At 36.0% G+C, this 16121-nt stretch overlaps 2 protein-coding genes across 4 annotated transcripts in view; one reads left to right on the forward strand and one right to left on the reverse strand.

Moving 5' to 3' along the window:
• Window positions 1–4525, reverse strand: part of LOC124222956 (protein starmaker) — a 63810-nt gene extending 59285 nt beyond the window's left edge. Inside the window, exon 1 of the mRNA XM_046634499.2 lies at window positions 4192–4525. The gene's annotated coding sequence lies outside the window, so the exon portion shown is untranslated. The remainder of the gene's footprint in view (window positions 1–4191) is intronic.
• Window positions 4526–5833: 1308 nt separating this feature from the next.
• Window positions 5834–15871, forward strand: LOC124222958 (probable cytochrome P450 6a13). 3 transcript variants are annotated; one of them, XM_046634502.2, is made up of 6 exons: window positions 5834–5999; window positions 9311–9439; window positions 12335–13342; window positions 13615–13836; window positions 14917–15168; window positions 15597–15871. In XM_046634502.2, exons 3-6 carry the CDS (start codon window positions 12478–12480, stop codon window positions 15761–15763), a joined length of 1506 nt encoding a protein of 501 aa, XP_046490458.2. In that variant the 5' UTR covers window positions 5834–5999; window positions 9311–9439; window positions 12335–12477; the 3' UTR covers window positions 15764–15871. The 3 variants fall into 3 exon arrangements, with proteins under 3 accessions (XP_046490458.2, XP_046490459.2, XP_046490460.2); XM_046634504.2 differs by lacking the exon at window positions 5834–5999 and adding an exon at window positions 7992–8318; XM_046634503.2 differs by lacking the exon at window positions 9311–9439.
• The last annotated feature ends 250 nt before the right edge of the window (window positions 15872–16121 follow it).

A 16121-nucleotide genomic window follows, 5' to 3' on the forward strand; every position in this document is an offset into this window, starting at 1 on the left:
CTATCCCAGAATTCTCCAACTTCAGACAGAAATGTTTAACGATAATTCCCAAATGTATGCCTAACCTTAGGATCGCATCAAAGTTTAGAGTACCCTGCACCTCGAGATGCATTTAGTCTATGTTGGAGAAAATATACAGAAAAAAATGTGGAAAGTCTGATTTTCAATACAGTCTTTTGTGTTGGAAAAACATTATTTGAAGGCCTTGTTTTAACGAAAAAATTCATCTGTAAGACAACAGAACTTTGCTGACAAAGAGATGAGCAGAGTTTATTCCAAAGTTTGACGATAAGCTGAAACGTGAGAATGAAATAAGACCGCGTAATTGGGAGAGAATTCAGGTACAGTTTAGAAAATTGCATAGGAAATATCGTGAATTGTTGCGAGTAGTCGCGTGACCAGGCAACAAGCACTAACAGATACCAATGCGGTAGATATCCAATAGCGCATTGCAACGATGCCAAGTATAGTTTAAATGGTTACGAGCATGGTTACGTAAATTACTGAAAATCTATTTACACGGATCGTTGGAAGCCGAATATGGTGATTTGTTTTTAAATTCATTACAAATCATGTGTATATTGTATATTAGGGTGATGCAAAAAAATCTGTTTTGTTTTCAAAGTCACACGTTTAATAGTTGTAAAACGAGGAAATCAGACGCCTGACATAATTTGAGCAATTAATGTTAATATTTAGTGGTTCCTGAACGCAATCTTCCATTTTCCGTTTAACTAACACGAGAAAATAATTTTAGTGATTTTTGAATTTTGTAGCTCAGTGACGTGGCATTCTACGTATACGTCTGATAGATATTTTTTTAGGGAATTTAGTGCTCTACAAAAAAGGTCTCTTGTAATTTTTTGAGAACCAAACTCTTTCAAAAGTTATTCAAGGATAAAGTTGAATCGTGTAAAAATTCACTTTTTTTCGAGATCAACAGCGAAAATACTAGACTTATCACAAAATGTTGTAGGTTTTTGTTTTTTTTTTTTAAACATTTCAACCGCTATAAAATCATGTCATTCAATTCATTCTCAACCGAAAATGAATCGGAAATATTCGTCAATTTTCGTTCGTAAATTCTACTTTTGTGTGTTTATGGAGATCCCACCTTGAAGAATAGGAATATTTGGTAAAATCTTCTCAGCTTTCCGAAAAGAATATTGCAAAAATGTTCCCAATTTGGGCGACGGTAGAAAAAAAAAAAAAAAACAGCTTTTCAAACGTTAAGCCGAATTTTGAGTACTTTTCACAAACATAAACGAACAATAAATATTTATTCTGGAAACCTGAGCCTTTTTCGCACAGAAAACTTATTTTTTGAAAATTTTTTATAGTGGCAAAAGAGCACAGAAAAGAAAAATAATTAACAAAACAAAAAATATAAATCCATATGGAATGCTCTGTACAATAACTCCGAAAGTAACAGGAAAAAAAATCTGAGAAAATTCGGGATACTCTTTTTCAATGAAGAATTTTGGCTAGAAAAATTGTGAAAAAATCTGAGGTAGTGAGGCCAGATCCGACTTCTAGAATCGATAGACTTGCTCGTATACATATTGTAGTTCGGTGCACTGATTCAGTGGTTCCAGCTCACTCACGAGGACCTTAAACGCGTTACTTACCGATAATTCGGTAGGTCTGTTTTACCGGTACGTGTGCACCTGCGTGATAGGCAACCCAACATACTGTAGTGCTTTCTCGGAAGCTTACCCTGCATATGCAGCACCGTCGATAAGTTCGGGATTGCCTTTTAAATTTTCAAACGGAACACAAATTTGGATATCTCGGCCAAAAGAAGACCCAAATGAATGTTCAAGGTCGCATTTGAAAGAAGAAAGCATCAGCTTCATTATTTCACCCTTGAAAATTCTTTACAATTTTTTTGTGTTAGGTTTTCATACTTCCATAAAGTCATGCTTAATTTTTGGAGATATAGTAATAGAAATTTCTTCTTACAAAGACTTTGAAGGGGCGAGATTCCCCTTTAATTTTTGTTCTTTGAAAAAATGTTTGCAATTTTATCTCACAAAAAAAATTTATATCTTTCTGCAGTAGTTCGGTTTTTTTAAAATCCATCGAAACTCGGTAGAGGAAAAAGCTGCATTATTTTATTTTGGAGGTGTCGGAATTTTGTTTAAAAATTTCTTTGCAGCCATACAATTTCTTTTAAATTTGATTCGAAAAAAAATTCTGTCCGGTTCGAAATAAAGTAGTACAACTTTATTTCCTCCCAACTTTTGATTTTAAATTTCATCGTTCTCGAACTGAAGAAAATTTCTTTATGACCACAAAGAAGGTCGTAAACAAAATTATAAAAAAATTTTGACACGTTTGAAATGTAATAATGCAACTTTTTTCCCTTCTTGACGTTTAATATTAAACCCGAGGGGCTGCTCACTCGCTTATTCCGTGGTTCATCGATTTCCGAAAGGAATCGATTTCTCGTGATTTCAATTGCGATTTTCGTAACGCCTGAATCAATGAAATTACTCGCGATTTCATGCGATTTTTCCTGTCTTCTAACATTACGAATGATTCCTAAATTTCAAAAATCACCGATTTCTAGATTGAAAATGAGAAATTCATAAATATAAAATATCAATTTATTCATATATATAAAAAATTCACGATAAAAGTTTTATGCATAAACGTTGGACAAAGGCTTGTTTGCATGGAGAGGGGATTAGCGATTCCCAGCGATTCCGAAAATTTCGTGATTTCTTGGCGATTCCCTACGATTTCCTGTATATTTGGAAAAATCATGAGAAAATGCGGAATCGTGCGACTCGCAGGATTTCCAGCAATTCCTAGCGATTGCCTATCTGATTTTTTGTAGAATGGTCCAATGATTTCCTAAGTGAGCAGCCCCTCGATTAAACCACATAGTCCACGAGTCACGACAGATTTTCTAAAAACTGAACTACTGTACACAAAGTTGAATAAATTTACAAGTAAGATAAAAAAAAAATGTCGAAAAAGGAAATTAAAGCTGACCCTTGTGGCTTTCAAAGTCTTTCTAAATAAATTTCTATAGCTATTCCCCAAGAAATTACGCACGACTTTCATAGAGTACGAAAATCACAAAAAAAAAATATGTTCAAAATCAGTGAGTGAGTGCTGAGAAAGTCGTGGAGATTTTACAAAAAAATTAATGAAATTAGTTCTTTCTACTTTTAAATGCGACCCGGAACATCCACTTACCCCTTTTTTGGCGGAGATAACTAACTTTTTGTCTCTGTCGAAAATTCGAAATTGATTTACGGTCATATATATCTGTAACAAATTATTTACAGTAATTATAATATTATAATACATAATTACTGTAAATAATTTTTTAGTTTTTGGAGGAAATGTAAAAAAATGTTGACTTCTTCCTCTTTGCTGACCTTCAACACCGAGAAAATCTGCAGATAATTCAAGATAAGGTCGAAAAATTCTTCAACGTAGTTATTAATCTGCCTTGATGTTTTCTAAAAAGTTGAATGTTATAAAAATTGTATCGAAATGGTACAACTGTTGAATAATAAATGTAATTTTTCTTTAAAAACTACAGAATAACTCATTCGATAATATTATGATTGATTCAGAACTTTTGTACCCTACGGTGATTAATAAAACCTACTCGATTTTGATAATTTACAATTTTTTTTCTCCTTCAGACCAAATTTTGACACATTTTTCAAATTTTCCAAAATTTTTAAATGGTACCGTCGATTTCCTCATAAAAACAAAAAAATTTGAAAAAATAAAAATACAAGTGTACCATTCCAGGGATAATTTCGAAAGTGAATCGTATCACTAATAGACAAGCTGAATTTCATCCCAATCCTGCAGTGATGACTCTTTATAATGATTTCCAGGTCATAATAGTGCGGTGAATAGATGATAGGGTTACAAAGTCATCGTATGCACGTTCAATAAAACGGTGTTAGACATCGTGTACATGATGTGGCTCTTGAAGGGAGCTTTAAACCGTTACACTGCAGCTTATATATAAAACACGAACTGCACAGTGTCCCTCAGTTAGAATATAACGATATATTGATTCGAATTAGCTCGATTCTCACGCGAGTAAGTTTTCGCCTTGAGTTTGCGTGAGTGAAGTGAAACTACCACGCGGTTTAACGTTCAAATAAAGCACAAAATTTTGTTCCAGTAAAAGTGAAAATACTTGTATGTACTTACGAGGTATCAAATCACGATCTTGATCTTCGGCAAGTGATGCCGATGAACGAGTAATACAGGACGGAAAGTTTGCCTATCGGAGATTCTTGAATCGCGTTTGGTTTAAAGCGACCACGGAAGCAAGTTTAACGTTAGTATTTGAACGAGTACTTAAGTTGAACGCAACCGGCATATGTTGGCAAGCCTGAGAGCGAATCCGTCGGCTTGATTGAACGTTGCACGATGAACCCGAAGAACGACGTCGATGTTAGAATAAAAAACAAGGACAGAGTTTTGTGTAGAAATAAAATCTGGTTATCGCATCCACCGTTGACGGGTTTGACGTGACGGTTGACGTACACTGCGCGAGGTTACGTCGACGATTGACGTTGTTCTTGACACCGTCAGGTAAACCTTCGCAACTGGCCATATGTTCCCGCGTTGGAAACAGCTGCCATGACTACCTTGTCTCAAACAAAAGCTGGCGACGTCGCGAATTGTTCCAAACCTTAAGGTCGTGTAGAACTCCCACCCTTACCGACCGAGAAAACTGACACTATTTCTTCCTATATTAAATAAACAAAACGAACGGACAGGGTTCAAATTACGACAGTGTATCGCTCCACTCTGAAAAGTTTTTGGAAATTCCGGAGCTTTTCTTGTGAATCTAATCAAGTTTTGCGTGTATAAATTTTAAACGAAATAATTGACAGTATCAGATTTCAGTTAAGCCCAAAGAATTAATTAGTAGCCAAATTTTTAATTTCAGATAACTACACTGAAAATGTACTAACTGTCGAACAGTTTTCCGAATTGGAAAAATAAATGCCCGTGTAAATTTATTTCAAATTGTATCGTGAGTACGAATTCTGAAAGTATAATCTTATCGATTAGTTTCCAGTGACCGTAGTATCTGTCATGCCTGCGTGGACCGAACATTATATTATCAATCAAATAAAGTCATGGTTTCCCATAAAGTAGTTTGGCGCGGTAGGTAGGATGTCCGACTGGTAAGCCAAACGTTGCCAGCGAACACGGAGTAGTAAACTTGTGTGGAAATTGCCATTCGGATTTTCATGGTAGATTAGGAGAAACTGCTTTTTCTCGTGGAACAGTACGAATTTCGACCGATTGTTTACATTTGCTATTTTTGCGATGAACAAACAAATAAAAAAATTTTTTTTTTTTTTTCTAGGCTCAGAAACATTTTAGGGACCACGTGGAACCGAGAAAACTCAGCAGTTGTTAGCAAAAAAGTATAGTTTAATAAATAAAAAAACTGCAAAAAAAAAGTTGGGAAGCTCAGCGTCTCACAATCAGCGTGAATTAAAGGGTTGGTAGAAAGACGAAATTGATTTTCGTTTACATATTGTAGCTTCATTTATATAAAATATGCGTTCATGGAAAATTAGAAATAATGTAACTAAGGTAATTTCACTAGATAAAGTAGAAATGGCTACATCACCTGATAACGTAATGTTGGCTAGCAAACTCGCTGTAATTTGCTCAGAGTCAATGACACATACTTGACATCAACTATTTGCTGAAACTTCCATCATGGGTGAACGTATACTATTGTAACTTTTCTTAGATAACTGCAATTCAATACTTCGCATTTACATGAGTTATCTCTTCGATCTCTGTTGGCGCTTAGAGCGGTCTATATCAAACGAGTTCAGTGCAGTGCGATCATCGATGCCTCTAATATCCACCGTATCTAGTGTGTTGACCGGTTCTTTGTGACAAAATCAAATCGAAAGCTCTTGCTGAATCTAGAGAAATTGAGATCGTCTTCTTCTCGTTGTCTTCGCTTTTTGTATTTTCTCAAGGTAATCAATTTGTCGATGACAAGTATTTCCTTACTAAAATCGTCTATCGTTGGCTGTAAACGAGTATGTATCAGCTCATTTTTAAATATTTGAAATCTTTTCCTCATATCTATCTAAAGTATTTGCTAGATGTTTGCATGAGTTGTTTGTTTGGTACTTTTTATGCGTACCGTTATAGTGTGTCTGTATAAATTCTTATACTTGCGATGATTGTCAGATTTCACATTTCAGGCTTTTTCTTTAAATTTGTTAGAATCCATGACAAACTTTCGACAGTAGTTTCACTTAGGCAGTTAAAAGAGCGCGATTCACTTTGCATCGAATCGAACTTATTTATCGTTATATTTCCACGCAATCCACGTTAAACTATTATCATTTGACGTTTTCGAATCTTGATGATACCTCAAGATAATTGAATATTCATAGGTACATCATATCCTTTTATTTGTATCTAAAAATTCGTACATTTACGACAAATTTTTGTCAATCGTTATTTATGGTACACGATGTCGGTACATGGGTTGAAAAAAAAACGCAATATAAATAGATATCTTAAATACTGTTTAAGTTTTTGTTCAAATAACGTGAATTTATTAAATTCGATTCCCTTTCCCTGTCACGAGTATTTGCCTAGAAGAATTTGAGCGGGAACTACCCTATTCGATTAATTTAAATTATTAAGCGGAAAAATTTGAACAACTACTTGGTAACTCGTTATGTGTTGTTTGAAATTGCGTAGTGTCGGTACGTGTGATTTTTATATTCTAAGATTCACCATGCGGCGTAGCTCTGTGTTATCTTACATGTCGTGGTAAGATATTATAGTACTGCAGCTTGATTATTAGTTATTATTGCATTGTAAACATCGTCTTATCGGGACGTACCTTGATCCGTTGTTGTAAACATCTTCATCTGTAGTACACTCTCTTCTCTCTTCGTCTCTTCGTACACAATTTGGGTTAATGATGACAAAATCGAATCGTCACCGTTACTGACTTCATGACTTATTAGTCCATTAAATTGCACTATCACCTAGGCAGCACAAAACTTGAGGTCGCCTAAAAGACGTTTAACAGGTTACACAGGTTTTGGAAGGTGAAAAAAGTATTCTCTTTTAATTTTTAAAAGATCTAATCAAAAAATTATATTATTCAAACCTTGAGGTTATAAAAGAACAATACTTGAACAATGTTTTATAAAATTTTCATACAATAATTTTGATAATTCGACTGTTGAGTACTGGTTTGCGGAGATCGCTTAGAAAGAAGTATCCTCGCAGAGTGGTCAGGATAGCTCATGATAGCATTATCAGAAATCAAAAAACCGAATATTTTCTGTTAGCAGATGAGTACAGCTCGTGATTGAACGAAGGATTTTTTCACCAACAATGTTGCACAATTTCAGGACTAGTCTTCTTTTGTAATCTTTTTTGGCGGCAAAGAATGTCAAAATTAATATTATGACCAACGTCTAATCTATGTTTTGTCATGGATATCTCACTCTAACGTTAGCCATGTAACCCTTATTTAATAACAAAAACATTTGCAGTTTTCTGAGGAGCGCCCCCCTCAAAGCCGAAACGTCAAATCTTGACTTTCCATTCATGTGACTTTCATACTGAGAATTTTTACACACTCTCAGGAAAATGTTCAGTTTTTACTTCCAAAATTTTTTATCTGTGAATAAATTACAAAGTTGATATCCAATTCACCAAAGGTTTTGTCGGAGAAACCGAAAAATTCATCTAAACATTTTGCACACGAATATTTATATATATACATATGTAAAGTACCATTTCATTGAATTTACTCAATCAAAATCAAGATTTTGTATTTACCGCTATATTTTGTTCGATTAAATTTTTTTGAAATTGTGAAACAGTTGTTTGATTATATTTCGCATTTGCGATAATACATTGTTTTCTTACGTGAAAGATTTCAACAAAATTCATATACAAGTTGATTTTTTAAACAGGTCAAACATTTTCTCGAAGTGAACAAGCAGAATGTTAATTATATCTTAATAATAATGATCCCGTATTATTCGTGGAAAACTTCTATTCGAAGAGCTGTGTCACTATTATTTTCATAATGATATTAACTCCCGGATAAACAACTTTAAGGCCACAGGCTCATTTCTGCGTTACTAACGTAGCTTGATGCGGAAATGCATAGTGGGGATAGAATACTCCTTAAGCAGCTTCAATCATTTTAAGAACTCAGTCGAAAAAAAAAACACGTGATAAATTATATGTACTCCACATTTTAACTCCAATTCATTTGGCTCCTATCTGCAAAAAGTGAACGACTCAATACACAGGTATGAATTTTTAATTATGTGTAACAATTTAAGATTACGTAGAATCCTCTTCATTGATATATCTTTGCGAGAAATAAGTGTTGTCACTTTCATCTTGGCTATATTATACAGAACCATAGTATATGAATTTCATGTTATAATTATACGACGTATCACTCCTGATTTAGGTCAAAGAACGTTGACTTCTTATCTGTAAAAAGAGTATCCGTTGACCTATAACGACGCATTGGAAAGAGTTGTGTACCAAGTAAATGAAAAATGTTTGATCGATCTGAAGCCTCGTTCCTAGACAATTTTTTGTCTCATCTTAGTGTTACGTATTGTTGCGTGTCATGTTCCATGCAACGTACGTAATAGATGAATAGTATTTTTGTTACTTCCTCAATATTATATTAGTTCATACATGCATGTATCAACACAGCACAATTACCATTAGGGACAGTAAAGAAAATTCTGGCATTTGCCCGAAGAGTTAAGAATTGAGTTTATTTCATCTATGGTACACTACTGTTTGAGTTTTTGCGTTTTGCGCGTGTATTTTGCATTTTCTGATTTTGTTTCCGTGTTCTTCCATCATAGTTTTACATTCTTCTTTTGTTGTATTGCCCCTCCTAGATGTGGTTTATCCTGTCCACGTGAACATTTTCGCGCTTGTCGATGATGACTTTTCGTTTCTGCACTGCTTGTTCGCCTCATTTTATTCTATTGTCAGTTCTTCGAATTGTGGTTTGGTTAGTAGCAGTCGGTAGTTTTCATTTCAGTTTCCAACCCATTGAATTAATTCTCTGCACTTTAGAGCTGCGTATTTGGTAACCAAATATGCACTCGTGAAGTTGGAAATTTTCAATCTTTTTTACAACAGTTGTACGTTGACTTTTGCAGTTTTCCTCTATTGCTTCCCCGCTCATACCTTACCCAGTAAATTTTAATTTCCCAACATTGGTGCAAGTAATTCATTTCTAATCAGCTGTGACGATTTATATTTAAAATAGGTTAAGAGACAGAGAGGGAGAGAGCGACGAGCTTAGGTCAAGAAGAACGAAGGCTCATTGTCAGTAGATCCACGTACCTCAATATGATAAGACGTGTTTGAAGTGAGTTGACGCGTGAATCTTGATCAGGTAAATATTTTAAACGGAACATAGTACAGAGAGAAAAAGACTTCACTAGCAAACCTTTATCCATTTTTAAACATCTTCACCATCATGCATATACTTATATATACATATTTCAAGTTAACATAGCTTGAAATTCAGATGACATATGAAAAAAATTCTTACACAAGAGTTTCGCATCTTTGTATGAAATTTTTAAACATAATTTTGTGCGATTTTTCTTGCCCCGTTAAAGTATAGTTTTGAAAAAAAAATCTTCGAAAATCTTCTGTAACAAAATAGTGCCGTAATCGAATTTGCTCAAATTTTTACACAGCATGTCTTTTGCAACACCAAAGATTCTCTATAAGTTTCGTAGTGAGCGGAAAAGTAGTTCAAAAGTTACAAGTAATAGTTTACATGAAACTGTGAAATTTCTTATCCATAAGTATTGTAATGTGGCGGTATGAATAGTGAAAGTTATACAGTCGGTATTGCGATACCTCGGATAAATATGCTTAAAAAATATTGTTCGGCGCTACGGAATTCACATATCATGTCAGGAATCTCTCTATCTAATAAAAAAGTTCTGAACAAATGAAAAAGAAGTAGCAACAGGTGAAAAAGATTATAATAACAATAGTATACGCATGAAGTTGGCGGTGGAGTGAGATGCCGAAAACGAAACAAAAAGCATCCAGCAAACAAAACTTCCTTTCACAGCTGTCATCGGCTGTTTATGACAGCCTTTGACAAATATCTTTATAGGTATCTGTTTCTGACACACAAAAAATAAACATCTAATAAAAAAGTTCTGAACAATTGAAAAAGAAGTAGCAACAGGTGAAAAAGATTATAATAACAATAGTATACGCATGAAGTTGGCGGTGGAGTGAGATGCCGAAAACGAAACAAAAAGCATCCAGCAAACAAAACTTCCTTTCACAGCTGTCATCGGCTGTTTATGACAGTCTTTGACAAATATCTTTATAGGTATCTGTTTCTGACACATAAAAAATAAACATGCAAACGAGAATTATCAAGATGATTCCCGACAGGAATTGTCTTTTTCGCGCGCTGGCGTATTGTGTATACGGCACTCTAAATCGACGCGCAGAGGTGAGACTGAGTATCGTTTCAAATATATCATACTGGCAAACATGTCAGCAGAAGTAATGAAACAGAACTCGAGGAGAGTTATATCAGAGAAAAAATAGGTTTTTTCGGATCCTGTAAATCCTTGATCCGGTTAACCACTAAGTAAGGGCCTTCCCAGTTTCTTTGTAGTTTCGGACATCGTCTTTCTGTCTTCGAGGTTGAAAGAGCCAGACAGAATCTCCGGGATTGAATTTTATATCCCTGGCTCGAATATCATAACGAGTTTTTAATTTGCCTGAAGCCATAGAAATTCTACTTATAGCAAAGCTATGAATTTCTTCTGCTGTCGGGAAAATAATAACTACAGCAAAATAAGTCGCCTAATGCAATTGGGGATGCATGGCATCGGGGGTTTTGTACATGTGAGTGAATTCGTTTACGAAAACAATCTGAGCAGACCTGCATAGGGAGCCAATAGCAATGTCGGGTTGATCGGAAACAACCGATCAACAGTTGCAGACCTGTCATCAAATCAGCATAAATAAATTCACCTGTCTAACAGACTGTTAAGACTGAAGTATATACTCCTGAAGACAAAGTCGTCAACCGAGATTATAAACAACACGCGTAAAAATTGACGATCGCGCTCAAGTGCGCAGCAGCGCCACGCGCAGGGTAAGCAAATAGTTTGCCGCGCCGCGAAGTTTGAACCGAATTCTCGTTACTGTGTGAATATTTGTTGATACATCTTCCGAACCACTGCATCGCACGCTATGAAATTTTCAGACAACCTTTTGCATTGAAGAAGGCACGCTGTGTATAAATTGTAGCCCGTTCGATTAGGGCACTTTTCAGTTACGAATAATTTCCGCGCACTTTGTATCAAAACTACACTGAAACGGAGTATGAAAAATCCGAAGAAAATACTCTTGAGAAGTTCACAAGAAAACCTAAGATTTATGTAAAGGAACTTTTTTCATATGTCGTCCAGGTTGTAAACTACGTAGGCGCAAAAAATCAGAACATTGTTGAAATTAATTCATTTGATGACTTGTCGTGAAAAAATCATGTGTCGAAAAGATCTGAAAAAATTCAAAGTTCATCCTTCCAATGTGTACTTTGACTATGTGAAAGGGCAATCGGACTAAAATGGGTCAGGGAAACCGACCGTTCGATTTCACGTGAATACCACACATAAGTATGTATATAGATATATGTATATATGTAGCTATACAGATCACCAAAGTCTTAGCTCGTATTAATTTTATTTCACTGACAACTTTCTCCTCTCACAATCTACGCAAACGGTCAGATCCTTCAATTTTCTAAGATAAACCATCGACTTTGTCATTTATCATTTTGAATCATATTCTCGCTCATCGTTTTATATTTTTATTTATACCGGTATGTGTACTTCATTATTTATTTATGTGTGTGGTTAAACTAATAGGCTAGGTTTTTTGGTCGTGCGACGCGTAAAGTACCTTTTATACTGTAAAAGAAAAGACCGAATTTAATTGACAGTGGATAAATAAAATAATAAAAAACAGGAGATCCAAAATTATATAAAATACTCCATTTCTTTTGGTGTTTGATTTCCTGTCTTTCTGTGTTTATTTGATTTCGTTTCGTAGATTTTAGCACAACCTAAAATCGTTACAAAGCTATCCCTTTTGGAATTAGCCACATGAAAACGGTGTCGACGTGTGACGCTACATTCATTTCTCATTATTCATATTGCATACGAGTAATTTCGATTGCCGTTTGCAGCATGAATCCAATTTGAATTTGCAATGAAAATTAAAAAGTCTTTAATTATTTCAGTCTTGAAGAAGTAACACAAGCAACAAATCGAACGGCACGACAAACCTTGCTCGAATTCGATTTTGGCATCTCGTGTATTGAAAGGAGTGAAATCGCTCACAAAGCATTTGGACCGATTGCCGTCTTTAGAGCGGCTTGAAAATATGTGGCAATTCACCTTTCTTGAAATCGTCATAAGCTGTGTGACCATTCTGACAGTTTTATACTACTACAGTATCACGAAACACTCCTATTGGACGGGGAAGAATGTGGAAGGCCCAAAGCCACTGCCGATATACGGTAATTTCTTGGACGTTGCCCTTATGAAGACATCGCTTGCCGAAAAGCTTCGCGATTTCTACCAACTCTGGAAGCACAAACCGTTCATCGGATTGTTCCACGGAACAGTCCCGGTTGTGATGATTAGTGATCTCACGCTGTTGAAGCACGTCTTCGTAAAAGATTTCACAACGTTCACCGACCGAGGACTTCTCGTTAACGAGGATGTTGACCCCTTGTCCAACAACTTGTTCAGTACCGGGGGTCATCGGTGGCGAAGGCTCAGAAGCAAGCTGTCGCCAGTCTTCACATCCGGGAAACTGAAGCAGATGTACCATCTTCTGTCCGAATGCGCGGATCACTTTGAAAAGTACGTCATTGACCTTGCCGCCAAGGGCGATCCAATCGAGTGTAAAGAGATCACAGCCAAGTTCACCACCGACGTTATCGGTTCCTGCGCCTTCGGACTCAACATGAACGCTCTAGCCAGCGAGAATAGCGAGTTTAGAAAGATGGGAAAGAAGGTTTTTGATCCGTCGGTCAGAGACAGCGTAGTAAGAACAATGAGGGACAGTCTGCCAGTCCTATTCAAATTCTTAAAGATAAGAGTCTTTTCTCGCGAGATGACCAAATTCTTCGTCAACAGTACAGCAGAGACCATTGCGTACAGAATCAAACACAATATTGTTCGGCCCGACTTTATCCACTTGTTGATGGAACTTCGGAAAGATTCGGATCCAACTGACTTTGGTACGTTATGGACTTATTTGGACCTGTCAGTTCATTATACTGATGCTTTTATTGTCTTTTGGGAGGATATTGAGCAAAGCATCTGAACGATCCTACCCTAATTTAACTTCGTTCGTACTTATAAGTAACTGACCCGTAGCTATCTATAATTAAAAATGGGATAGCTACGATTCCGTATGACAGACTTCTTCAACTTATGCAATTGTATTGTTCCAACGAACAAATCTGAGAGTACATCATTTTCACGTGTGAAAAAATCTTTTGATGTTCAGAATGGACGGACGAACTGGTGGCTGCTCAAGTTTTCATCTTCTTCTTGGCTGGATTCGAGACTTCGGCCACAACAATATCTTTCGCTCTTTACGAACTAGCGCAGAATGAAAGTATTCAAGAAAAACTGCGTGATGAAATCCAAAATGCTCTGAAAACTCACAACGGGAGTCTACCCTTCGAAGTGATCAAGGAGCTGAAGTATTTGGACAAAGTCTTTCAAGGTACAACTACCGTATATTATAATCGTGGTAACTTGTAGGCTAATCATATCTTTTTCCTTGTTGTCTGTTACCTATAATTCCTACATAGATACACCTCGAGGAATAAACATTCGCGCGTTTTGTATAAACGGAAGTTTCTTATTCCATTTCCACCTGAAAAACTTGTTATGCACTAATAACTATGGAAAAAAAAGTCCTCTTCTCAAAAGAATATCTCTCAAATCTAATTTTGAATAGTTACTCTTGGAATTATAACTTCTCGTATTGAGATAACATGGGGAACCTGTCATTACTCTTTTAATTGTTACCACTGTCACCCCAAATCCGTAGCTCAAACGCTTCAGAAGTTATAAGCCTTGGCTCCAAAGGCAATTCAGTTTAAAAATTTATACCGAAACGTCTTTAGTTGATGAATTATTGATCTTGTAGTAAAAATTCACGTGACAAACGTGTATTTAGAATATAACTCCCTTCAGGCTCAAGTCCATAATATAAAATGTGCCTGACTGGTACCTTAAAAAAAAAGATATATTCCCTGTGTTATTTAAATGAGAAAACTTTGAATTCCGCGGAAGATCTCTCAAAATTGAATTTCAGAGACGTCCTCCCATTAGGATTCTTCGTTGCTATGTACACTTGGGGACAATGAACCTGAGACGGTTAATTTTTGACACTAGACAGTTATGTTGGTAACACAGAGAAGCCTACAGCGCCATAGCCGGCCAAGCGCGAAACTAACTCAATCTAAATAAACATAACATAACCCATTACTGTCGAATCTAACATTAGAATTGACGTGTCAATTCAACGAGTTATTATCCCCCGCGGTATTCTATGGTTAGATTCGACGGTAATGGATTATGCTATGTTTATTGAGATTGCGTTAGTTTCGCGCTCGGCCGATTGTGGCGCTGTAGGTTTCCCTGTGTTGCCAACATAACTGTCCAGTGTCAAAAATTAGCTGTCTCAGATTCATTGTCTCCAAAAGTACAATAAATTTTTCAGGTGGGACCAAAAATACTTGTGCTACCAAAAGAGCAATCTAACAAACATCGATAATCATTGTTTTCGTGATTCTAGAAACATTGAGAAAACATCCGCCCCTTTCGTTTCTATCGCGAAGATCCGTCAAAGATTACACGATACCTGACACAACGGTCCATATTCCGAGTGGTACAAAAATCTTTATACCGATTTTGGGTCTTCACCACGATCCGCAGTATTATCCAGACCCTGAAGTGTTTGATCCCGAACGATTTGCGGCTGAAGCGGTTCAAAAAAGGCCTCAGATGGCGTACTTGCCATTTGGAGAAGGGCCGCGAATCTGCATTGGTAAGACAAGCGATATCCGTTAGAAAATCGATCATTAATTAATGTCGAATTAATCAGTCGCATCTCGGTAAAAGTGCGATTTTCCTTCGTACTGAGGTTTTTGAAATTCAGGACAAGTTTTTCAATAAATGAAGAATTGCTTCTGTTGACTTACCAGAGGATTTTGCAACGAATCATTAAAGCCACGAGCAAAAATTCTGAGCCGAATATGAAGCTACAGATATATCTAAGTATGTAACAGTTGTACCTGAAATTTAGCCTAGCCATTGTAAGAACTCTGTTTTCATGGTTAGTACTGGTAGCTTTGTCGTTACGGGAAACTTTCTATTTATTTTCAGGCACCTCGAGCGTCATTATATAATCGTCAATTATTCGCAGTTGTTTAAACATCAGAGATTTACAAAGCAATGATATTTATATATTTTCAGGCGCCCGATTTGCGGTTTACCAGACGAAGATGGGTATCATTCAAATACTAAAAAACTTCAAAGTGTCACTATGTTCGAAGACGAAAGTTCCGTATGATATTGATCCGACAACTTTTGTGCTGTCCGCTCGTGATGGTATTTATTTAAACTTTACGAACCTTTCATGAAGTATTTTTACTTGAATATCACTAACAATAAGTCACATGATACTTAATGAATAATAGAGTAACGAGTAAACAATAATATCAGAGAAAATAAAACTGGACTCGCACAAAGTTCTAGTCTTTATGAATCGTTTCCCGTCGAAACCGAATTTCTTAAACGTCGAGGAATAATTTGGTCCAGCCAATCCAAAAGTATGTAAGTCATTGCAAAAGGCATTTCGAAAGTGGTAGTATTTTAATCGACTCTGGAGGTAACTATACGTAAAATATCTTTCGAGCAATCTCCGAGGATCTCTGCATGGTGACCAAAATAAACCCAAAAACTTCAGGATCGAATAAAAGGTATCAAAGTTAAATCATA

Source organism: Neodiprion pinetum, chromosome 7, assembly GCF_021155775.2.
Source record: "Neodiprion pinetum isolate iyNeoPine1 chromosome 7, iyNeoPine1.2, whole genome shotgun sequence".
Classification (NCBI taxonomy): domain Eukaryota; kingdom Metazoa; phylum Arthropoda; class Insecta; order Hymenoptera; family Diprionidae; genus Neodiprion; species Neodiprion pinetum.